The sequence below is a fragment of the Trematomus bernacchii genome, unplaced genomic scaffold (assembly GCF_902827165.1).
Source record: "Trematomus bernacchii unplaced genomic scaffold, fTreBer1.1, whole genome shotgun sequence".
Taxonomy (NCBI): Eukaryota; Metazoa; Chordata; class Actinopteri; order Perciformes; family Nototheniidae; genus Trematomus; species Trematomus bernacchii.
This window is the reverse complement of record NW_022987593.1, coordinates 983130-1007424: the sequence shown is the minus strand read 5'-3', so window position 1 is coordinate 1007424 and position 24295 is coordinate 983130. Positions and strand designations below refer to the sequence as shown.

Below are 24295 nucleotides of genomic sequence, written 5' to 3'. Positions count from 1 at the left end.
AAGTAGTATATCATAATAAATATGTTTGTGTGTATAATATTGCACATGTATGGGTTATTGCACAGGGAGGAAGACTAAGCGGTAATAGCGCAAGCGTTCAGTGCCATGATTGCTCTGATACGCAGAATCAGTATACTGAACGTTAGTAATTACAGATATGATACCATCGGCCCTTTCCACACATTAACATCTGTAAACCTCTCTATGTATAAATACACTTTTTTTAATCAGGTAAAAGTATATTGAGATAAAAAACGTCTTCAAGAGTGACGTGGCCTAGAGGGCAGCCTCAACAGTCTTACCGCAGTAAACACAAACAACACAAGCAGAATAATACAAAACACTTTAAATGTGTGCACAATATACAATAAAGACCCAGTACTACAATAACACAATGCATACACACAATGCTAAGAATCGAGAGAATGACTGGCAGATCATTAGTAAATTAATTGTTTGTTGCAGGCTGGATTGTAAACATTACATTATTCCTCTTCCATTCCCAGCAGTCAGATGGGTCCTCCCAGATTGACGGTCAGTCGGGTGTTGGCTCAGGAGGTGGAGGGAGCATCGGGGACGATACAGACGCTAAGGGGTCACCCAAACGCCTCCACGTGTCCAACATCCCCTTCCGCTTCAGAGACCCTGACCTACGGCAGATGTTTGGTGTATGTAGACCGCAATATCCCCCCTTTTTACCAATATGCATTATTACATAACCTAGAAAAGTAGCTTTATATTAAAGCTTCTAGTAAGTAAAAAGAACGACTCAAAGAACCAATACAGTGACGACAGCACTGTGTCTTCAGATTTCAATTTTTATAGTTTTATTTTGTGTCCTCAAATAGGATTTTCAAATGAAAGAAGTATTGTTCCCATCAGTTTCAGCTAAAAGTTATCCTTTTTTTCATATTTGGATAAAAAACTAAACCTTTACTTGGAAAGCCATCTTGTAGAACGATTTTATAGGCCAGATGTGAATATCTGGCCTTATGTTAGGCTTTTTTGTAAGAGGAATGTTTTTGAAATGTGGTGCAGAGGAAAGAAGGATATTATGAGGAAAAAAAAGTCTGCCAAAGCTGGCTCAATGCCAGCTCATCGTGGTTGGTCAGTGCTGACACCCTGTGGCAAGAAACAGTACAAGACTCACGCCTCTAAATCTTCCTCGCCTTTTCTTTTACAGCAATACGGCAAAATCCTTGATGTCGAGATCATTTTCAATGAAAGAGGATCCAAGGTATGAAGTTATTAAAATGTGAAGAAAAAAAACCTTGTTGACAGAAATGAGCTCAGCGAAAGATTAACGTGTATTCTCAACCCCCTCTCGCTCTCCCCCTCTTTTCTTTTTTCCATCTCCTCGTCTCCTCTGCTCTCAGGGTTTTGGTTTTGTAACTTTCGAGACGAGTGCAGATGCAGAGAGGGCCAGGGAGAAGCTTCACGGTACGCTGGTGGAAGGACGTAAAATCGAGGTAACTCACCACCCTTGCCTTTTTTTGAAACGGCGACCATTTTCTCCTCTTCAGGAGTTTCCCCCTTCATGTCAGATAATTAGGCTGAGTCTGTTCTGGTCGTTTCTGCCCCAGAGAAGGTTTCCGGGTGGCTGTATGTGTCTGACTCTAACCCCTCTGGCTTCACTATAGCATGGTGCAGTGGTGCCACGCACACAGACATCTCTCTGACGGCACTTCCTGTCGATGTTTATGCTGTCGTTGTTGTTGATGTTGTGGGCTGTCCATTGCACCTTGATCTTAAAGCTGTGTGGTTTGCAAAGCATGCTGTGTGGAGTGGCTACACAACAGGCATGGCCGGAAAGACGTCACTACAACACGGGCGCTGTCGATATCCGCTTCTGTAACAGCATGTAGGATCTTTTCTCTTTTTTTGTTTCTCCTGCACCTTTTCCATCACCATCATCACTTCTGTCATGGTCATGATGAGTGGCCATTTTTGGTTTATTAATGATTGGAAGGGGGCGTTATTAGCCTCTCAGTTATTTTTCCTCTGAAAAAAAAGTGCTTGCTGATGATTGTGAGAGGCTACTCTATGTTGCATGGATGGATGATAAGGTCAGATATCGTCATGGAGTTTTTCACTGATAACATCACACGGGTGACTCTGGGTAGCAGTCTTTTTTAATGAATGACCGGTTAGCAGACTGATGCATGACGGGAAGCAATTCAGGGGGCAGTTTTCTTTTTTTGTTGGAATGAGACTGCCGTGAGAAGTGTGGTGTCATTTTCTGATGCTTCAAAAAAGCTGTTTAATTTCAGACATGCAAGATGGATGGTAAAAAACAATGTTTTGTTTACACACACACTTGCATCCACCACTGCTGAAAAGAACACCAGATATCACGGAAGTGCATTTTGTTGTGACATATTTTATTATTTGTCAGCATGAGTTCAGATTTCAGTTGCAAATGGCCTTGGAGATCAGATACACCATGCTTATGCCATTTGCTCTGGCTCTTAAATTCACGCTTTATTTTTTTACTTGCCACTAAAGCTCCTCTGCATGCATGATCTCGAAAGTCTTGCACTCCTCTCTGTCTGTGTGTGGGTGGTGAAGGATTAAAAATATGGAGGGCGGAGAGAGAATGCAATAGATAGCAGTCGTTCCCTCTCCTGTCTTTGTTTCCTTTCTTTTTGTTGGTTCTCCTCCATCTCTCTCCACTCTTTTTCACCAGGCCAGTCTGTACGTCTGTCTCCCAGTCTGTGTCCCCACTTGCATTTCTGCTGTCCATCCCTCCCCATATCTCTGTCCATTTCCCTGTCCTGTGATGAAGTTAGGTTTGGAGAAGTTTGATTTTAAGTAACTATTTTGTCAGTTATTTGAATATAATCTGAGCAATAATAACAGGTAGCTTGCCTCCTAAGGTAGATTTTTTTTATTTCTGATATTTTCTGTTTCCATTTGTTTGCTCCTTTATCAACTTTTGATCTGTGTTTGTAGTGAGAGGCTAGGTCGTTGTCAAATGGCTGATACTTGTAGGTGACTGTTGACACGTGACCTGTTACATTACTTCCTCTCTACCAAGAAGTGGGGGTTGCTTTTCATTACCTCGTTTTGTTTATGTTTTTTTTTGGTTCATCATTTCTTTCTTACATATATTTTCTCTATTTCCCTGATGATTTTTGTATGTTGTTGTTGTTGTCAGTCTCCACGGTAACTGCTCGCGTGTCCTCACGCCGTTTCCCTGGCAACGGTAAGTTGTGTACACATGGCATCATCTTTGAATGACCCCTCCCCCCCACCCCATCCGTCAAAAAAAAATCTATAAAAAGCACCCAACACCCAAATGACGGCCCCCTTTACTGATAGGAGCCTGATTGATTGACAGAAGCTGATTGGCTAATCCTGTGATTGATTGGGGAGGTGGTGAATGAAACGATTACGAGGTTAGCCATTGATCGCATGGCATTATGAAGGCCACTTGTATAACTGAATGTACTGCATCTATCTGCAAGTGCAACAACTATGACTACCACTTCTTATGCATTCATTCCAATCACCTCTCTAACTGCATTCAGCATTTAATTCCAGAGCTGTATCCTGCATGGTTTACTCTCTTTCTCGTCATCTGTATGACGCCATATAGTACTATGTCATCTCTCTGTGTCATGTGTCAGCCAATAGCTGCATTTCTGCACCTTAGTGGGACAGCATGCTGAAGCATGAGTGCTATGTTAGCTTTACTCGAGAGAGGATACTAGTTGTCTGTATATCATGGTGTACTGTAGTACTTGATAATCACTTTCTGTACCACTTTGTAGACCGCAGACAGTTGTAGAGGTATGGCTGTTAAGACTTAAAATTCAAATTCAAGATATAGACTTAGATTAATATATTGCACCCCATATAAGATGCTTACCTTAAGCCAATCTTCTTTCCATTAGTAATATGTACATTTTAAGCATTTCAGTCCTTTGTAATAAAGGTAAAAAGCTGCTATAAATTAATTTGAAGACCCCATCAAAGCAAACATAAGTGCAACTGATTAAGACACGGCAGATTTGTATTTGTTCTGATTCCTTTAAAGAGGTGTCCTTGTTTTACTTTTCGATCAGTTTGGTTCTGGATGGTGTGTGTTGGTGGTTCTGTGGTTCGAGGTCTCTCTGGTGTGCAACACTGATCTGGAATGCCTGGCAGTGTTTCACAACCATGGTTTGATTTGATTTTTTTTTTGAGGAATGATATTTGCATCCCCCATTCTCTCTGTCTTTATTTAGTCTTCTCTCTCTTTGTTCTTGCTCCATTTATCATTTCTCCATTGTTGCTCCTGTACAGTTAGATCCAATGTAGGCAAACGGTCGGATGTACTTTTGTATGTGTGTATCGCATCTTGTTGTTTCTGTTTGTTCATTAGAAGAATTGCACATTTGGATGGATTGTTCACTCTCTCTCTTCTCCACATCATGTATGTGTTTTTCTGTGTCCTTTCATGTGGACTGGCTCCTTCTCCTGCATCCCTCTATATTTCTCTGTCGTTCTCTCCCTCCCCTCCTTTTTCTGTATGATGTGTATTGGACTGGGAGGGCTGCCAACCTTTTTCCGATTGGTCTCTTGCTGCATCTGATGCTTGCTGATTGGCTAGTTTTTGCTCACCTCTGGTGATGTGATGCGCTCTTGATTGGCTGCGTGTAATTTGTGTATGAACTCTTTGATTGATGTTTTTTGCATTGTGTTCAACTGATGAATCTGCAGCTTAATTCACCTTCTTTTCCCTCCTTTTTTAAAGGTAGCGATACAATGTTCTTGGATTTCTTTTTGAATGCTTTTGTTATGAAATATTTTATTATTTGATTTGTTCTGTGTGCCAATGGTTGCATTGTTTGTGTGCAAAACTGCCTGACTTACTCACCAGGATCCTTGTTTTCAATGTCTTTCTCCTTTATAAAAGAAGTGCATGCATCAAATACCATCGCTGCTCATCAACAGAATTAACCTCTGTCATAAGTAAACAAAATCAAGTATAATTACACCTCACATCTAAAGCACCATATGAAGACGCTGATCATCATGTGCCGAGTATCTCCCTCATATCTCACAGAATACATTCAGTTAAAGGAAACGTAAACTATATTGTGATTGGATTCTGCATCCCTTTGACAAAAATTCCTCAGTGCTTGTTTATCCGCTAAATTGGGTTGAATAAGCTCCTGACCTTTTTTTTCTGGTGTCCAGGTGAATAATGCCACAGCCAGAGTGATGACAAACAAGAAGATGACGACCCCGTACTCTAACGGAGAGGGCCTCGCTACTCTGCCATACGGTAATGCAATCTTTACAATCTGTTTTGATAGATTGTGACAGTGTTTGGTAATATGGCAGTCATTATGAGTTTCGAGAGTAATCCATTATATCCCATATCATTTTTATGAAGTTTCACAATAGAACTGTGTAGAAATACAACAACATTTCTATGAAAAGAACACTTATAATGAAACTTGATTTTGATATAATAATAATAATACAAGAAATTCAGTGCTTTACAGTAAGCAATAATAATAATAATAATAATAATAATAATAATAATACATTTATTTTATATAGGCGCCTTTCAAGGCTCTCAAGGTCGCCGTACAAATACATAAAAAACAAGATACACAATAGATAACACCAGCATAAGAAACATAAACAAGACAATGCAGTATATAAATCAATCAAATAACCAAATAAATAAAAAACAGAGGATGTGTGATGGATAATGATCAGGGTGGATATGCGAGTGTGAAGAGATATGTTTTGAGGCGTGATTTGAAAATGGGGAGAGAGTCAGTGTTGCGGATGTCAGGTGGGAGGGAGTTCCAGAGGCGGGGTGCAGAGCGGCTGAAGGCTCTGGACCCCATGGTGGTTAAACGGAAGGGGGGTGCAGTGAGGTGGAGGGAAGCAGAAGACCTGAGTGTGCGGATGGGTGTGTTGATGTGCAGGAGGTCGGAGATGTACAGAGGAGTGAGGTTATGGATGGCCTTAAAGGCGAGGAGCAGAATCTTAAAAACTATACGGGATTTGACGGGGAGCCAGTGAAGTTGCTGAAGAACAGGAGTGATGTGGTTAATGGAGGGGGTTCTGGTAATGATGCGGGCGGCAGAGTTCTGAACCAGTTGAAGTCTGTGGATGGATTTGAGAGGGAGACCAAAGAGAAGGGAGTTGCAGTAGTCGATGCGGGAAGTGACCAGGGTGTGAACAAGAATGGCGGTGGTCTTAGGGTTAAGGGACGGGCGGAGGCGGTTGATGTTGCGTAGATGGAAATAGGCAGACCGAGTGATATTACTGATGTGAGATTTGAATGAAAGTGTGCCGTCGAGGATGACATAGAATAAACATAGATTAAACTAAAAGAAGGGGTTACAATGCCATTATTAATGTAAAATGAAATGATAAAATCCACTTAATAATGGCAATACAAATTAAGTAATTAAATATACAATACATTCCTATGTTTGTATTATTCATATTTACATGCAGCAGCATCAAAAGGCCTCGGTTTTCTTATTCTCTGATATTAATTTAGTCTAAATGACTGTTTTGATGTATTCTAATATTAACTTGTCCTTGTGGTGACAGATGGGCTCTGTGCAGACGGACAGTCAGGAAGTTTAAAATATTCCCTCTAAACTGTCTTTGTTTCACTATAGCAGGGTGGAAGTTGAGTCCTATGGTTGGAGCCATGTACAGCCCTGAACTCTATACAGGTAAGACAAAAAGGATAATCAAACAAGTCTGATGGAGAAAAAGACGCACACTTAATATTAAAATCTTAAAGGGATCTAAGACGCTTTTCTTTCACCCTCTCTCCATCTCAGTACCAGGGTTCCCATACCCAGCAGCAGCCGCAGCAGCTGCCTCCACCGCAGCGACCTTCCGAGGCGCTCACCTGCGCGGCCGCGCCCGGCCCGTCTACAGTGCGGTCCGGGCGGCTGTGCCTCAGCCCGCCATCCCCACCTACCCTGGGTAAACACACACACACACACACACACACACACACACACACACACACACACACACACACACACACATACACATACACATACACATACACATACACACATACACACATACACATAACATTGATAACTAAACCAGCAAACTATTATTGATAATAAAAGCTAGACATGTTGTTATGCATATCACCCTCTTCTTAAATGCATGTCGTTAATTGGTAGAAAATAATACGTCATAATTGTGCATGCTGTGTGATTGAATACATTTTTAATGGAATATTGACATTGTAATTTGCTGAGCTGAAATACCATTTCCTTGTACCGCAGAGGTGATAATGATATGATACTTTAGTGATCGAATAGAGTAGTATTTTTCTTTTAATAGACATTTGTCTCACAGTAGTCTCACTCTAATGTTTGTGCATATGTATACAAAGAGGTGGTATTTTGTCTTGCATGTTGCACGGTGTGTAATAATATCACCCTTCTTTCTTTTCTCTCTTTCACAATCTGTTGTGCCCCGCTTTCTCACCTTTCTCTCCTAAATCGTCACTTTTCTACAATGCCCACATGGTGGCGCATCGCACCATCTTTTTGTTTGGACTTTCCACCACCTTTCCTCTCTTCCTTCCCTCCTTCCTATGTCGTCTCCCTCTCAGTGTGATGGCCTATCAGGATGGCTTTTACGGTGCAGCTGACCTCTATGTAAGTATGCCTCTCTCTCCTCTACTGCTCACTCCTCATCTACGATGTCCCCCTCTTGCCTGTGGGTTTTCAAGTGTGAAACGACACGGACCAAACCCATAGAGACGTGTACTTCTGGGTGTTTTGTTTCATCACAGCTAGAGACATTTTTTCCCCCTGATTTAATCTTAGATAACAAATAAATGACACTCATCACTTTAGTTTCCATGAACCATCTCATATATCTTTAAACAATGCATACATATATTAGTCGCAGTACATTCAGGAGTAGACGCCTCTAGGGTTTGTCTCTGTGCATTTGTGAGTTTAGTTTGTACCAATGTGATTATGAGTGTGTGTGTGCGTGTGTGACCAGGTTGACAATAGCTGTTTCTGTTCTCTCTGTAGACTAGTGTTTCAGGACATTAGTGGCAGATTGCCCCAGGTAGGGTTGACACACTCTGTGTGAGAGCCAGTGTGCATCCTCCTCGTCTCCAATGACTGCGTGCTGCTAGACATAATTGACCATCTGAGATTGAAATGCCTTCTCTGTCTTCTTCTACTAACTCACTGGATTCTGACATGGGTGGAGTTGCGGAAGGGGGAGAAAATAATTATGTTGAAATCTGAATTACGGAATAATTATACCACATAAAACTTCCATTCACAAATAATCTACAGGAGAGAGGTACATTATGGGTAACTTAGGTGCAGTATGTATGGTTGATACTTTTACCTATTACAAAGGGCAATAAATCCAGCTAACAATGTACATATTGTTCCCGAACTTAACATTTAGCTCAGTGTGAAAACAAATGCATTTTGTCTTGTTTTGGTGACACCACACACCAAAATTCATCTTTGAATTTATACTTTTGATAATGTTCTTATTGCAAAACATATTTAAACTGATTTTATGAAATTATTTAACATTTTCATCACACTTGTATTCCAAAATGTGAAAATAATTGAGGGTTAAAAAATACTGACAACACATTTTCAAGGCAGGACGTTTTGGTGTTTTAAATTAAATGTCATTTAGAAATATATATTGTACACAAACCTCAGTTAGTAATCTGCATTTCCATGCATTAATACAAACAGGACTTGTACTAAACAATACATGAATAATAAAATGAAACGGGAGGACAGTTTCTATCAGCAGATAATTCAGACCCCTTCCAGGAATCTCCCTATCTGTTTCACCTGTGGCATGCTAACTGAATCAATGTCGGCATGCAGACATATTTACAAGGCTGACCCCTCCCCCTGCCAACCCCCCCCCCCCCCCCCCCCCATTTTCCTCCCCGATTTCTCTTCTCCATCTTTAAACTATCTCTATCTGTTACGCTTTATTTCACTTCTCTTCACGTTCTTCATTCTCTCAGATAATCATTTAAACCTTTTCTGTTATTATTCTCTTTTCTTGACTCCTCTTCCTCACCCCCCCTCTCTCTTTTCATCCCTCTGTACTATTCATGTCAATTCCTTCTCCCCTTCCCCTTCCCCCAGTCCAGCCTCCCTCCCATAGCAGCAGCTGTGTGGTCCTGAATGCGGGGACTTGGTCTTGACTGATCCTCTAGGGTAGAATGCAGCGGTGTTTGTTTGTTTTTTAGGGATGTTTGGCCTAATACGCTCTACGTTCTGAGTTTGGGAAAGCATGCTGTGTCTGTCAGTGATTGGTCGCTGGCCCTGTGAGCGTATGTGTGTGTGTTTTTAATCTGACTGGCTGACTGTCTTCTTACACCTGTAGTTTATTTTGTGTCTGTTCATCAGCTGTTCATCCTCAACATAAATAATGACACAATCATCTTGCCACCCCTTCCCCTTTCTTTAACTGTGTGTTTTTGGTAAGGGAACCGGGGTGGGGCACAGTAATGGGTATGAACTCTCTCTCCCTCCATGTCCAACGCATAGTGGGAAAGATAAAAGCACTTTAATAATACACTGGGGAACGCTCCAAACAGTAAGGCACATAATGTACAATTACAGATGTTGTTTTTGAGTTAGTCATGGAGGGAGAGACCGACACAGAGCCTGAGCTACATCCTTGTGAATGCTGTACTGCACCAGATTAGCCAGTTTTGCTGACTGTCTGCTTGTTAATCTTTCGCTCTCTTCTCAGCAGTTTTTCTCACAATGTAACCCTTTAGATTAACTAATAGTATTAGTGTGTAGAGAAAACAGCAAACTTTTAACAATAATTTACTCTTGTTTCTGTTCCGTCCCACCTCTCCCTTCATCGTTTCCTCTTGTCACATACACACTACCCCCTTCCCTCTCTATCCTCTCCATCGCCTCATCACAGGGGGGCTATGCTGCGTATCGTTATGCCCAGCCGACTGCGGTAGCAAATCCGGCAGCAGCGGCGGCTGCTGCAGCAGCAGCTTACAGTGACAGGTGAGTGGACAAAGAGACCTCGGATGATGCTCTTTTTCAGCAACTTCCTCTACCACTAAGGAGACACACTATCTAAGAAAGACACACAAAAATATCGAAGTGTAGTAACATTTCCAAAATGAGGTTACATATACATCATTTAGCGAAATGTCCTTTATTTTTCCTAAAAAATATTATGAGATAACTCATGTTACCCTTTTGTCTATTTTCAATAGCTACGGACGAGTTTACACAGCAGACCCTTACCATGCTGCGCTCAACCCAGCGGCCTATGGAGTGGGAGCAATGGTAAGTTCCCTCAGCCCATATCAGGTAAACAAATTAAAGAATAAGGCAAAGGATATATTATATTTTTGTCATTGTCAACAACTGTCATGAAAGAGCAAAACCAACAATGTGTTTGTCTACTTACATTAGCATGTATGTAGGATTGAAATGAACCTACAGTAATGTGGCTCACTGATTATTATTTTTTACAATAATGGAGGTCTGTGAAACAGGGAAGAGATATAACATGGGTTTGACTTCACAGAAAATACTTGTTAGACCAATACATTCACAGTTGTTTCTAGGTTGTTTTGTTTTGTTTATTTACAATAAGAAAAATATAGATCACCAGAATGATAATTTAATGTGTAAAGTAATTGTGAGCATTTGACTAACTGTTTGTCTTTTGTCGTTTCATAGGCCGCGCTGTACAGGGGAGGATACAGTAGATTTGCCCCTTACTAAAGACACTACATTTCCCAGGAGCTTCTCTCTTCCATTGATTTTCTCTGAAAGAGCTCCCTCTGTTGTCGTGGAGGTGGACTGCACCCAGTTTTAAAGTGTGGTGTCGACCACATCAAGATATTTCAGATCCCACCCCAGAGCAGTCCCAAGTTTTCTTATATACGCTACTACAGAAATAGAGGAATGCTGTATTAAAGACTGATGGATGGCCTCTATATTAAAAAAAAAAAAGAAGAAAAAAAGACAGTAAATGGCCGCCTTCCCTATTGCACGGCTGTATTATAGTCTCCCCTTCTTAATCCCTCGGCACTCAGCAGCACAAGACTCGTGATGGAGCCCAGATGTTCTTCCAAAGGCTGAAGGTGGATAACTAAACAGCTGACAACCAAGTATGAAAAAGAGCTGAGTGCTGTGTGGCCTGCACACACTCAACATTAAAGGAGAAAGAGAGGGAATCAAAATGTCCACGAAATGTCAGAGCGTTGGAAAGCAGGAAGTTGCCTCAAAAGAGCACCGGAAAAAAACATTTTGAAACAGAAAGAAGAGTCACTAAAATGATAAAAACACCCACTGATGGATTTTTATAATTCCTCCTTAAGGTGGGCGGATAGTAGTGAGAGAGGACTTCCATTCTCGCTGTGTTCTGGTAGAGGAGACTGAACATGGCGGCTTGGAAGAATGATGTGTGACGGTTAATAACGCTACGGAAATCATGTCCGAAGGCTGAAGGGAGGGAGGGTTATTAGAGCTGTTCCTTACCTCAAGTTTTCTTAGTATGTGGAAATGGTGAACCTTTAAACTTAAAATTGTTATGATATGCAAAGAAATTAGTTTAGAGAAAAAAGTTACCAAATTATTATTATTATTATTGTAATTATTCTCATTATTATTCTTATAAAACCATTATTTTGTTTGACTCGGCACACCCTGCTGATGTAGAACATGTAGATCCAACAGTGAACCTTGGGGTTAAAACTGAAAATAAACATCAATATAACAAATATTTCACCTATCTGACTATTTCACACAAATATAGTCTCACATCATATTTTCCATGCACAGGATTTCACTACACTCTGTGTGCAGCCACCATGAAAACACTACAAAAAGTGCAACCCTAAAGCATTGTCGTATTTAATTGATTTTTAGCTTTAGATCCAAACAAAACCATCCACCCACAACCCTGAGGTTCAAGCATTTGTTGATCCTTTAATGTAGAGATTTATTATTTGGATTTTCCCCTCATGCTCCATCTTTTATAGAGCAAAGTCCAACATTGAATGAGTCTTCCTGAAACATACTTTAGTAGGTAAATGTGTTCGAGATGCTGCAGCAGCGATTACTGAGCAAGAGAGAGATTGTGTCGGTGAGTTCATAGAAAATATTTAAATGCAAAACACCTTACTATTGTGCATATTTCTATACCGTTGTATTCTATATTTCCAGAACGTGGCTCTTTTTTTGGCTTTTGTTTTTGTTCCAAAGATTTGTAGAAAGCACATTTTTCTGCCGTATGTATAAATATATTATCTTTGTTATTGTTATTATCATAATCCTATGGCTGTCTTTATTTACTTCTTTTTCATATTCTGTTTGTCTTTTCTTTCTTTTTTTATATCCGTAAATGTTGTTCCTTCTCCAATAAGGCGCAAGTTCAATTTCAAGTTTTATTTTTTTCTTCTTCTTTGGAGTGAACATCTTGAGCTGGGAGCGCCTAGGAAGGCACAAACTAAAGTGTGCATGTAACACTATCAAACTATTGTCCTCTGGTTAAATATCAAGTCAATCCACACTATGTTTTTTTTTGTTTGGGTTGATTATAGGATCCGTTAGCGTGACATTTGATTATATTTCAAAACATATTTAGCAGGAGACCGAGACATTTGGAATGAATAGCCAGCAAACCAGCTGTGCTCCTTTCTGTTTGAGTTTTACATTTATTTAATTGTTTTGTTGTTTTGAGCAGACTCCTTACATTTCAGTGGTTTAATCTGTCAGCCTGACCTGTATGGTCGCTCCAGATTTTTTAAAGATATCCAGTCAAATGTGTTAGCACATTTCATTTCATTAGCAGGTAATATTCCAACATGGTTAAAAATGAAATGTCATTGTGGGATATGATCTAAGTTGTGTGTAAAATGGGGCTGTTATGTCTTTTATTTCTCCTATTAACTCATTTCAAAGCTACCGTTGTTTTTCATTTCTCACGTTTGGAAAAACAGGTCAATAAGATGGTTTTTTTCTATTAAGTGTGCTGCTGTTGGATTTCATCATGACATTTAACATTTTTGTTGTAATATTTCCAAATTATTACGAATGTGCTCTGGGCAAAAAGAAAAAGAAAAGGAAACCTAGCCAAAGATGCTAACCTTCAGTCCCCAACACGTTTTCAACTCAAGGCGTGCTACACAAAATACACAAAGACGGACTTACTGAAGCCCTGACGGCATGGACAAACCAGCATGAGCGATACTTGTCAAGTTTAAAAAAAGTTTTGCATGAATCTTGTGTCTTTAATATTTGACTCCTGAGCAGCCGAGCCCAGTTGCGTTCTTCTTTACCACTAAACTCTCCGGAGAATGACAGGCAGCTAGCCGTTTCTAAGCTAGCTAACACAAAGAGCACAGTGCGGTTTGGCAAAAAGACCTACTGACAAACAAAATGGCTGCCACATAAAGTGGCATCTTCATTTTCCTGTCGCGGTTTTCTTGCCTCTGTATTATAGTTAACTATGTGGCCATACTTCATAGTTGCTATGGTTTCTCAATGAACAGTCCTCTCCCCCTCCTGTCATGTCTATATCCCCCTTGACTGCCATTATGTTTTTTGTTATTGAATGTCCATATAAAATGTTTTATATAAAAATGTTTTGTTGTGATCAGGCTTTAAGTTTGCTTTCTTTTGATATTCTATTGTTTTAGTAAGATGGATGAGTGTCATTCTGTAGGTTATGTTGTACACACAAGCTAGGGCTTATGATCTATTAAAATGTTATTGATCCCCAAGTCAGTAACATTAAAACCTCCAGCAGAATTGTTTGACAGCCCTTAAAGGGGCCCTATAATGCTGATTTTCAGGTTTCATATTTTCATTTTTTGCCTCTACTGGGACATTTACACGTTATTTAAAGGCGGGGTAGGTAATTTTGGAGAAACCAGCTCGAGTGTGCAAGAATTTGAAAATACACAGCCGGAGAAAATCTGCCACTTCCTTACAGAGCCCCTCCTCCAACACGCACGAACGCACACATGACCAATGAGGGCACGAGATAAGTTTGTGCACAGATGGAAGGCTGACAGGCAGGTAGGCCATCCAGTTATTTTAGCCGGGCCGGCTAAAATGATTGGTCGTGCTTTTTACAGTATTACGGCTTCCACAGATTACATTTTTTTTAGGGATTTTTTTGTCAAAGCACTTAAGATATTCATTGCTATCGGGATGTTAAGAGCATTCCATGGAATATAACAAAAAGTGTATCTCGAGCCGGTTTCTCAAACGTACCTACCCCACCTTTAATGTTCAAGAAATGCCTTCTTTTCCTCAAACTGCCTGTGCTGCAGCATCTCTTTTCACCCTCTGTCTGAAACCAGAGCCCGGTCTGCTCTGATTGGTTAGCTTTCCTGCACTGTTGTGATTGGTCAATTGCTTAAAGATCTCCCTCCCCTAATCCTATAACATATATCAATACAATGTGTTGGGGCTCTAGCAAATAGAAGTGCCAGTGTTACATTTTGATGTCACTATGTTACGGAAGTAAACAAAGGAGTCCAATCGAGGCATTTTGGGGTGTTTGGGAGAGTAATTCCCTCTAACCCATTAAGTTCTACTGTCTACTTAAAGAAGACAACATTTATTTGGGGAAAACATTTATTCACATTCTAATACTTTGTGCACACATACATTCATGGTTCATAAAAATAGAAATATATATATATAATAAATAGCTGTACATTAAAAAGTAATAGCTCCAAAGAGGAGAAGGGAAGTGGAGTAGAAAAGGCAGGAGAGAGTAGTGAAGGTTCAGTGGTGATAAACTGCAAAACAGTGATCGAACCATGCTTACAACAGATTCAGTCTATTGTCTCTCAGAAATTCACAAGCCAAGTGCAAAGTACCGGGGAAGGAAGTTCGATTTATTGCTCATAGATTTGACCCCTCAGTGAAGCATGTATAAATAATAAATTGTATTATATAATTATTATTTGCCAATTTCAGATCAGCTTTATTTAGATATATTTGTGCAAAGTTTCGAAAAACCAGGTTGGCCTAACACAAAACAGACATCAGCTCAGGTATCTTGGAAGGTGATGGAGAACAGGGCGAGGTAGGTGGGCCGGGCAAAAGGAAAATCAGTGCAGGTAGAGCGGTTGTGGTGAAAACGCTGCAGGTTTCTAGACGATTCCATATTTGGCCAGGTCGCTGAGCTCCATGTCCCCGAAGGCTTCCCATGGGCAGATCACGGTGATGTCTGTGCCCAGACCCTCCATGCCGGGGATTTCGTCTCCGAATCTAAAAAAAGGAACAAAAGTGAGTCCTAATTTTCCTTGGAATGTTTTACTTGAGATTTTCTTTGACTTTAATCTGTAACAGACATATTCAGATCCTTCACAATCACTGGCTTCATTTAATAAGATTTCTGTTATTCTTTTAAGAAAAATCTTAAAAAAAGAATCTTAAGAAAAGTACTTTGTAGCTTTAGTTGTCAGATACATGTTGTGAAGTTAACAGTACACAATTTCAGTGCAACATTTTAGTGGAGTAGTTTGAAGTAGCAGAAAATGGAAGTGCTTCAAGTAAACATTTAAGTACAGTACTTTAGTAAATGTCTTTCTGCCCCTCTTTAAATTCTCTCTTACCCCTTCTGGCCGGGTTTAGGGGCTTTGCTCTTGAAGGTACGAGTGGTCCTCTGCTTGAACTTGGGAGGGGCCTTCTTTTCGGCGGGAACTGCAATGCCTGCGTCGGCCATCTTTTAAGCACTGAGAGAAAAACAGTTTGTTTTAGTCTTCATGTGTAAGACCTTTCCTCAACATCTTACCTCTAAGCTCTACTGTTCTATGTTTGGACAATATTACAACTCCATGTGAGGCCACCATAAAGCTCCTCAGACACTGTTATACAGTAGCTTTGTCTATTTTTACACCTTGGCTTTAAAGATTACTCATGGCAAAGAGACCAGAATATCACAAAGTTAATGTAATACTTTAGTTACTCTAGGGCAGGGGTCACCAACCTTTTTTAGGGTGAGGGCTACTTTTAAAAAATAAAACAAGTCGGGGGCTACTTTTACTCTTCTTTTCTTTTCTTTTTTTGCAGTGTATATATTTAGCACATTTTAACATTATGATATGCTGACCTTTAACCTTTGTGTCTGTTTGGGTCTGTGGGACCCGTTTTCAGTGTTTACTAAAAGAACATGTATGCAATTTAATTATTTTAACCTGCTTTATTTGGGGGTGGACGGGCCTCACCTCCTCCAGGGGGGTCCTCACCTCCTCTAGGGGGGTCGGGGGGCATGCACCCCCAGGAAGATTATTTTTTAATGTTGAAGTGAAATGCATCAATCTGGAGCACTTTGAGCACAACATGAATTGATGGATACAGCTCTCAACACTCAGATGAAAGAGAGCTGTATACTTTTCAATAATCCAAACATCTTTAGAATATGATCACAACCAATAACAAATCATTTAAACTGGTTTATTCTTATCTTATGTTACCTAGTTAGCATTTTTTCTTTTTATGTATGCTTATTTTACTAATCACTCCCCTTTCAAACTGTTTTTTGATTTTTTTTACTGTCCTATAGTAGGCCTACACATTGGAATGATTTCTTTCTTTATCTATATTAAATAGATAAAGGTATGCTCTCCCTAGCTCTCTCTCTCTCCCTCCCTCCCTCCCCCCCAGCTCTCTCGCTCTCTCTCTCTCCCCCTCTCCCCCTCTCTCTCCCCCTCTCCCTCCCTAGCTCTCTCTCTCGCTCTCTCTCTCTGTCTCGCTCGCTCACAGAGGCTGTGTGCTCCTCCGTGGCGATCGACGGCTTGCGTTAAAAAATAATAATAAACATATTTTTAAAGTGGGGGGACATTTCCCCCCTGTCCCAGGTGGAAATGACGCCATGCGTGTGTGCGTCAAGTGCAATAAAGATATGCAAGTTGCAACACACAGAGTAAAACTCTGCCCCCCATGTGTTGTATAGGCTGGCATGATAGGCTGTTCAATGGGGCTGATGTGTTGTGTAGATTCTGCCAGAAGGAAAATCAGCGGGGAGGTGCCACATTGCTTTTCTTCCAGACTGCAACGCTGGTCCCGCAAATCAAGCAAGAACGTGATTGGTAGATATTAATTTTGGGGGTGGGGGCAGGAGGGGTGTTAGATAGATATAGAGTTGTAGTAAGTAGATAGAGTTCGCTATGATTTAGGTTTCGTTTATGCATAGGGTAGATTCTTTTAATTACATTTCCTTTTTTGTTTTGTGTATTTTATACATTTTGGATTTGCTTGGCGAGCTATTTTTAGAACATGCCCCGCGGGCGACTCACGTTGCCTCTGCGGGCGACCAAGTGCCCGCGGGCACCGTGTTGGCTACCCCTGCTCTAGGGTCAGCACACATACATGCCATATGTTTCACATAATAAACCCTGAGTCTAAGGACATTTTTTTTTTCAATATCCTCTAATCTTTGACCTCAGGTAAAAGTCTTATTTTACAGTAAAGCTCTAAAGTGCTGTAGACTTGTTGGGAATGTACTTTGACCTCTATGATGATACTTTGAACACGCAAACAAAACTGGTTGCTTTATTAACCAATAAGTTCCTGAACTTTACTAGTTTGTGTTTCTTCCTAATTGTAAGTTCTATCCTGATTTTATTCAGCCCCAATGTACAATGTAAACAGGTTTTGGGTGCTGTATGAAAAAAAACAATTAACACTTCCGTGAGGTCAAAAATAAGCAGTAAATTGATTAATACATTGTTTAATTTTCTAGTATTTGCGGCCAGTCAAAGCACTTTTACAACACAAGTCGGCATTCACACATGCATAAAGAGGCTGAGGCTGCCATACAAGGTGCCACAACATTCATATTCCTTCACACACAATTGGATAAGCCATCCGAAGAAAATTGGGGTTCAGGTTCTTTAGCAAAACCATTTCAACATGTTAACTGGAGGAGCTGGGGCTTGAACCTGAGGCCCTAAAATCTGTGGATAACCACTAAACCTTCTGAGCAACAGCTGCCCTTTATTTAAATAAAACTTAAAAACACTATTAAGATTGGCTTACATAAGATAGAAAAGATGGATGAGAAAAACATATAAAACAAAAGGATGCATATTACACAGAACACACAATATTAACTTACAAGGTGAAGGAAAAGCCAAAGAAAACAATCAGCTTCTCCCTGATTTAGCTTAGACTTCAGATAAAAAAAATCAAAATTGTTCAAGAACAGCACATCTCAAGCCAAGCTCTTTTCATCTCCAAACATAATTCAGGTTTCTACAATTAAAAGGTCACATCAATTACATGTGTTCTTCCCCACAGTATCTATCAGAAGCCATGCTTTATATAACCACTCTTATTTATTCTCTATATTTAATCCTTTCCAAATTGTTAAGAGATCAAAAGCTGAATTTCTTCTCACCTGTTATTTGCTGTGGGCTTCTTGCTGATCTCTCTGGTTAGTTTCTGTGTTTCCAGTCTTTGCTGTTCAGTCTGCTTATATACTCACTCTTACTAATCCCCCTGAAATGCTCTTCCATAATTTCTGACCTCTCTGCTATGAGGTTAAGGAGGAGCTCAAAAAGCATATGTTGTGCCATGTGAAGACGTATGTAACATTATTACATAATGCAGAAGGTCTCCACTGGATTTTACTGAAGGCTATGAGTTGTTTTGGCAGCTCAATGTCAATAGTATGTTCTATACGTGAGCATTTAAAAAAAAATATATATATATTTTACAATTGTAAATCATATACAATCACAACACATACCTTTAGTTAGTTGTTAATTAAGTCTGTTAAGCTCATTCTTCACCTTGTTAACAATTTGACGGTTAAATATAAGTTTCAGGTCCATTTAGAGCTGTTACCCACATGTAACAGTCTTAACCAGCTAATGAAATGAAAGGGTATTTTAAATTAAGATTTTCTTTTTCAAATCACATCATTTTCTGAGATTTAGGTTCAAATGTGATTGTAGTTAAACACTGGAGTGTAGCATTAGTGTTTCTTTCCCCTCAGACATTTCTTTTTATGCCACAATGATAAATAAATCAGTGAAGTTGGCAGATGTCCCTCTTTAACATGAGTCCATGAGGCTAGGGATTTGAGCTGATTGGTTAAGTGGTCTTTATTTGAACCCATGATCTGACCGAGGCTCAGGGCTCTCCCCGCACTTTCCAGATCCTCCTGCAAGTTATGTCAGGACGTGTTTGTTTACAAGTAAAGTGAAAGTGTTGCCAATTTTAAGTATTTTTTTATAGTTACTGCTGTGTCTTAAATGTGGTGTCAATATGACTAGGAGTCTCAAGTCTCTATGTGGCAGTAAATAAACTGCATAAAACTGACATTTAAATATTATCATTGATGCAAATAAGGTGTGTGTGAAATACTGATGTATGTGGGACAGATAGAAAATACATTTCTTAATAATGACTATGATGATTCTGATAATTTTTTGGCTTTTACTTTATTATCATTCTAATTACTGTCAATAAATGACACGGCCATCATTTCCAGTGACTTCTTGACAGATATATCTAGACTCGCTTGAAATAAGTGTATACAAACCTGGCAACCTTTAGCTCCTCTATTCTTGTCTGAGCTGGAACAGGAGTGGACAGAGCAGAGTTGGCAAACAAACAATGCCAGAACATCTGAGATGGATTAGGAGATCAGAGAACTTTAAAAGGCGAAAGTCAGACAGAAACACAGAGAGAGGAATACCACACGCTCATCTGAATACACTTTGAGACTTCGACAGAAGGTAAGATGAAACTGCAGTTTTTTCTCCTCTGTGGTACAGAGAGGCTGTTTCTGCTATGATGGAAGAGAAAGATGGACAGAGTGATGGATTTAAAGCTTTTTTCTGGAGTGTCATTGCTAAAAGATCTGAAAAGAGATCTGAGATACTTCCGGAGGAGACTTCATAAGGAGTATTTATTTGTGCTGGACTTCTTGTTGATACTGTTGGAGCCTTAGTTTCTATGTCTTTATGCCTCTTTTACTTAATAAATCTGATAAACACAGAGGAGTTTTGAAAACGAAATGCATTTATGCTTTTATATATATGGATGTTGACAAGCTTTTGCTTTCAATTTGTGTGTATTGACACCTATATAGAGGAGATCACTGGTTAATGGTTGCAGAGTAATTTTTAGAGGCAATGCACATCAAATTGCATTCAAAGTTGTGTTGCAGCGAGAGACTTAAAGGTCCCATGTCATGGTCATTTCTACTGATCATAATTCCATTGAGGTCTACTAAAATAAATTAATATTGTGCAATTTTCCAAACTCACATTGGTTTCTCATACAGCATCTCTGTATAGTATGTGTATTCACTCTCTTTCCTAAACGGCTTGTTGGAGCTCCTGCCCCTCCCTCCCTGTGAGCCCAGTGGCCGTCTGCGAGACAGCGAGACACACACACACCCGCAGCCTGGCTGGGAGTTTGTGTGCGTGCCCAGGCTGAGTTTCGCGGTGTCTCGATGTCTCGCTGACCCCACACCAGTGAGCCAGCTCACAGTGTCCCGCTCCTCGCAGCAGCGAGCCTCGCGCAACGTCCCGCCGAGTGTGTGTGTGTGAGGAAGTCCGCGGATTGGTCCAAACGTAACGGCTCCGCGGACGTAACGTAACGTCACTATACCCGAAATACGTCACTATACCCAATAAGTAAACAATGGAAAAAGAGAAATCCCCAACGAGGCGTTCTGGGGCAGCAATAGACAGGTATTTTCTGTGTTAGAGTTTTACTCGCTACAGGGTGTACTTTGAGGGTTTGTGACTCTGCAGACCGTTTACATGCATAAAAAGCTACATAACACACAAGGGGACGGGTAATAACCAGAAAAGCATGACATGGGACCTTTAAATAACTTTGTGACAAAGCAGTGTCAAACAAAAAAAGGTTTATGGGTACTGAAAATATCTCGTCTTTTTTCCCTACTTTTTCAGTGAATAACTAAAATGGCAGACGCAGCCGTTCCCAAGGCCGCCCCCAAATTCAAGCAGAGGGCCATGCGCACCTTCAAGAGCAAGGCACCCAAACCTGGCCAGAAGGGGTGAGATGGATTTAAGATCACACACATATAAACAGTCTCTTTCTTTATTTGCCATTTCAGATCTACTCTCAAGCAATAAAAACTTTAATCTCTCAGTTTGTACTCATCCGATCCCTTCATCTTCTGCACTCAGATTCGGAGACGACATCCCCGGCATGGAGGGTCTCGGCACAGACATCACCGTGGTCTGCCCATGGGAAGCCTTCGGGGACATGGAGCTCAGCGACCTGGCCAAATATGGAATCGTCTAGCCCTGAATTTTCACAGTTGTCCCTCATGTTCTCTTAGCAGCTGAAATCTTGTTCATCTTGTCTTGTTTGCTCAAGAGAGGAGAGGAGAGGGCTTTTGATCATTCAAAGGTTTGACCAGGGAAAAAAAGAAATCCAATGCAGTTCAATTTGTAATATAAAATAGGTTTTGTTATATGTTATGGATTTCATGTCAAGATGCAAATATATCTATTTTGTGTATTAACCGAATACGTTTGCACTTGAATTCTTTATAAACTTTTCAGAAAACAACCTATTTTTTTTATTTTTGAGAGAAACAATTCCAGAAACACAATAAATGTTTATATTTTAAAAGATCTGTCCTTGTATTCTTCCTTTCATTAAACACATTTGAGCATTTCACCCAAAATAACTACTTTATAGGTTGGCTTCTTGTGTCTTTCACTGTTCGTATTATCGTATATATACAAAATAAAACAGCATTTCTGCACAATTATTCAAATACCACAATTTTCCTCCGCAATATATTACATAAAATCTGTACAAGAAGAAGATGACTGAATCTATTGTTGCCACTAGCAGAGTTCAGTCAGACAACTCATGTGTTTCTTTTATATGTTTATAAAAAGTAGCATATAGTTTGAGTTTGGTGTCTAGGCTCGGGCCTGGTGATTGGCTAATGGTTACACAAGCTAAAAAAACATGATGACATCATAAAGTGGCCAAAATCTGATCAGCTAATTTTCAGACAGGTTTTTATATAAATGGATCAGGACAAAAAGTGAGAGAATTGTTTTTCCTGAAACTTTCAGAATCTCTTTACACAGAGGGGACACATGTTTATGTATAAAAGACATGAAAAAGTGGATTTTGCACAATAGGTGACCTTTAAGAGGGACGAGGTGCGTCACGTTGGTGCTCCAGTCGACAGCCTGAACTATCTCGCAGGCTTCGAAACATAAGATGAACAGCTTCAAAATGTTCAGCTATCACAGAAACCTCTTTATTTAATCTGTTTTTAATGACATTGTATACTATTAACTTGTTTTTACTTTATGACATTTTCAGGAATAACTATACTTAGACTTTTATGTTAGTTTATAAAATGTATCACATTTTTTACATACTGTATTGTACTATGACATTTTACGACATTTTCTCAACAGTTATGAACTTCCATGAGAAACTATTATATGACTATATAATCATATTATATTTTACTATAGTATAATATGTAATATAACATAGGCCCACATTTATTTTTAGATTTTGTTTTATCAAACTAAACTGAACTTTATTATTTAAAAATATATATTCTACACCAATTTTCGGACAAATTATTTCTTGTTAAATTGTTTCTTTTTTATAAACTTCAAAAAAATGCAAGATTTCTGTAGTAGCTGAAAATGTTGTTTTGAGGTGTGGTGTGTATGTTATAGGGTGGTTCAGTCTGTAGGGGGATTGGACTTTGGACCGAAGGGTCGCCGGTTCACGTCCCAATCGGACCAAAAATACGGAGAGTGGACTAGTACTGGAGAGGAGCCAGTTCACCTCCTGGTGAAGTGCCCTTGAGCAAGGCACCTAACCCCCAACTGCTCACTGGCTGCCTCCGCTCTGACCTCTCAACTGCATGTGCATGTGTGCATATAATTGTGTGTGTATTTGTATATGTATGTGCATGATGTAAAAAGTGTGTACTTTATGTACCTGTATAAAAAACACATGTGTGTGTATGACAGAGTGGAAACTGAATTTCCCCCTCTGGGGATTACTAAAGGTCCATCTTCTTCTTATAGTAAGTAATAGACTTACTGTGAATAAGCAGTTTAAGGTGACATAGCAGCAACTCTAGTCACTCTGGCTACACTAGTGTCAGATGGTGAGTAATCATGCCATAAATATACTATTATATTCTGAAGTCGGCTATGTAGTGACATATTGTAAACATCAGTGTGGCATTTGGTGTTAATAATGGAAGGATGCACATACAGCTGGTTTATGGAACATTTATTGATTATTGAAATGTTCCTCCCTAGTGACATAACACAAGAACGATATATTTTACTGAAAAGGGAGGTCGATTTTCTCTTAATATTAGATTTTTACTTATAAACATTTGTGCATGTTAAATTAGCAGCTTTGAGGAAAGGTTGAAGAATCATTGAAGAGCAAAACATGTAGAAAAATCTCTTTCATATTAAAAATGGTACTGCATTGGATTTATTTTCTTCCTCTGGGGAAAGCACACGCTCAGGTCCAGACGATGGAGAATTGGTGGAAAGACGTGTGCAGATAAAGTGCATGAGTAAAGAGAGAGTGCTGGATTTCTTTTTCTCCAGGTCAAACCTTTGAATGATCAAAAGCTTTCTCCTCTCTGGATCAAACAAGATTAGATGAAGAAGATTTCAGCTGCTAAATCAACAGTGGGAAAACATCAGGGACAACTGGGATAACTCGGGTAAGGGAAGAGGGGAGGGGGCTAGACGATTCCATATTTGGCCAGGTCGCTGAGCTCCATGTCCCCGAAGGCTTCCCATGGGCAGACCACGGTGATGTCTGTGCCGAGACCCTCCATGCCGGGGATGTCGTCTCCGAATCTGAGTGCAGAAGATGAAAGGATCGGATGAGTACAAACTGAGATTAAAGTTTTTATTGCTTGAGAGTAGATCTGAAATGGCAAATAAAGAAAGAGACTGTTTATATGTGTGTGATCTTAAATCCATCTCACCCCTTCTGGCCGGGTTTGGGTGCCTTGCTCTTGAAGGTGCGCATGGCCCTCTGCTTGAATTTGGGGGCGGCCTTGGGAACGGCTGCGTCTGCCATTTTAGTTATTCACTGAAAAAGAAGAACGATATATGATGTTTTTGCAAAGTACATTGGTACTAAGGTACTTTGAATGCCCTTGCTGTTAGAAGGTGCTCTACAATAAACATGCATTGCTTCATCAGATTAAACTGCAACCATCAACCAATGATTTCCTCTTTTAAAAGGTATCATTACAGACACCTTTAACATCCAGACAT

At 39.9% G+C, this 24295-nt stretch overlaps 4 protein-coding genes across 9 annotated transcripts in view; 2 read left to right on the top strand and 2 right to left on the bottom strand.

Annotated features, from left to right (window-relative positions):
• Positions 1-13638, top strand: part of rbfox2 (RNA binding fox-1 homolog 2) — a 35384-nt gene extending 21746 nt beyond the window's left edge. For 2 of the 6 annotated variants that reach the window (XM_034129362.1, XM_034129368.1), the window contains 10 exons: positions 507-668; positions 1184-1237; positions 1377-1469; positions 5185-5272; positions 6639-6695; positions 6807-6954; positions 7604-7649; positions 9937-10028; positions 10244-10340; positions 10716-13638. In XM_034129362.1, the coding sequence (XP_033985253.1) occupies positions 507-668; positions 1184-1237; positions 1377-1469; positions 5185-5272; positions 6639-6695; positions 6807-6954; positions 7604-7649; positions 9937-10028; positions 10244-10340; positions 10716-10760 (882 nt within the window). In that variant the 3' untranslated portion in view covers positions 10761-13638. Of the gene's footprint in view, positions 1-506; positions 669-1183; positions 1238-1376; positions 1470-5184; positions 5273-6638; positions 6696-6806; positions 6955-7603; positions 7650-8036; positions 8074-9936; positions 10029-10243; positions 10341-10715 lie in introns of those variants that run through there. The other 4 variants (XM_034129364.1, XM_034129365.1, XM_034129363.1 and 1 more) reach the window with 4 other exon arrangements.
• Positions 13639-15151: 1513 nt separating this feature from the next.
• Positions 15152-15726, bottom strand: LOC117481616 (retinal cone rhodopsin-sensitive cGMP 3',5'-cyclic phosphodiesterase subunit gamma-like). The gene is made up of 2 exons (XM_034129361.1): positions 15617-15726; positions 15152-15269 (listed from the first exon to the last, which is right to left on the bottom strand). The coding sequence occupies exons 1-2, from the start codon at positions 15724-15726 to the stop codon at positions 15152-15154; spliced, it is 228 nt and encodes a 75-aa protein (XP_033985252.1).
• A 5221-nt stretch (positions 15727-20947) lies between these two features.
• Positions 20948-21293, top strand: LOC117481615 (retinal cone rhodopsin-sensitive cGMP 3',5'-cyclic phosphodiesterase subunit gamma-like). The gene is made up of 2 exons (XM_034129360.1): positions 20948-21042; positions 21176-21293. The coding sequence occupies exons 1-2, from the start codon at positions 20948-20950 to the stop codon at positions 21291-21293; spliced, it is 213 nt and encodes a 70-aa protein (XP_033985251.1).
• A 2458-nt stretch (positions 21294-23751) lies between these two features.
• Positions 23752-24095, bottom strand: LOC117481614 (retinal cone rhodopsin-sensitive cGMP 3',5'-cyclic phosphodiesterase subunit gamma-like). The gene is made up of 2 exons (XM_034129359.1): positions 24001-24095; positions 23752-23869 (listed from the first exon to the last, which is right to left on the bottom strand). The coding sequence occupies exons 1-2, from the start codon at positions 24093-24095 to the stop codon at positions 23752-23754; spliced, it is 213 nt and encodes a 70-aa protein (XP_033985250.1).
• Positions 24096-24295: the final 200 nt, after the last annotated feature.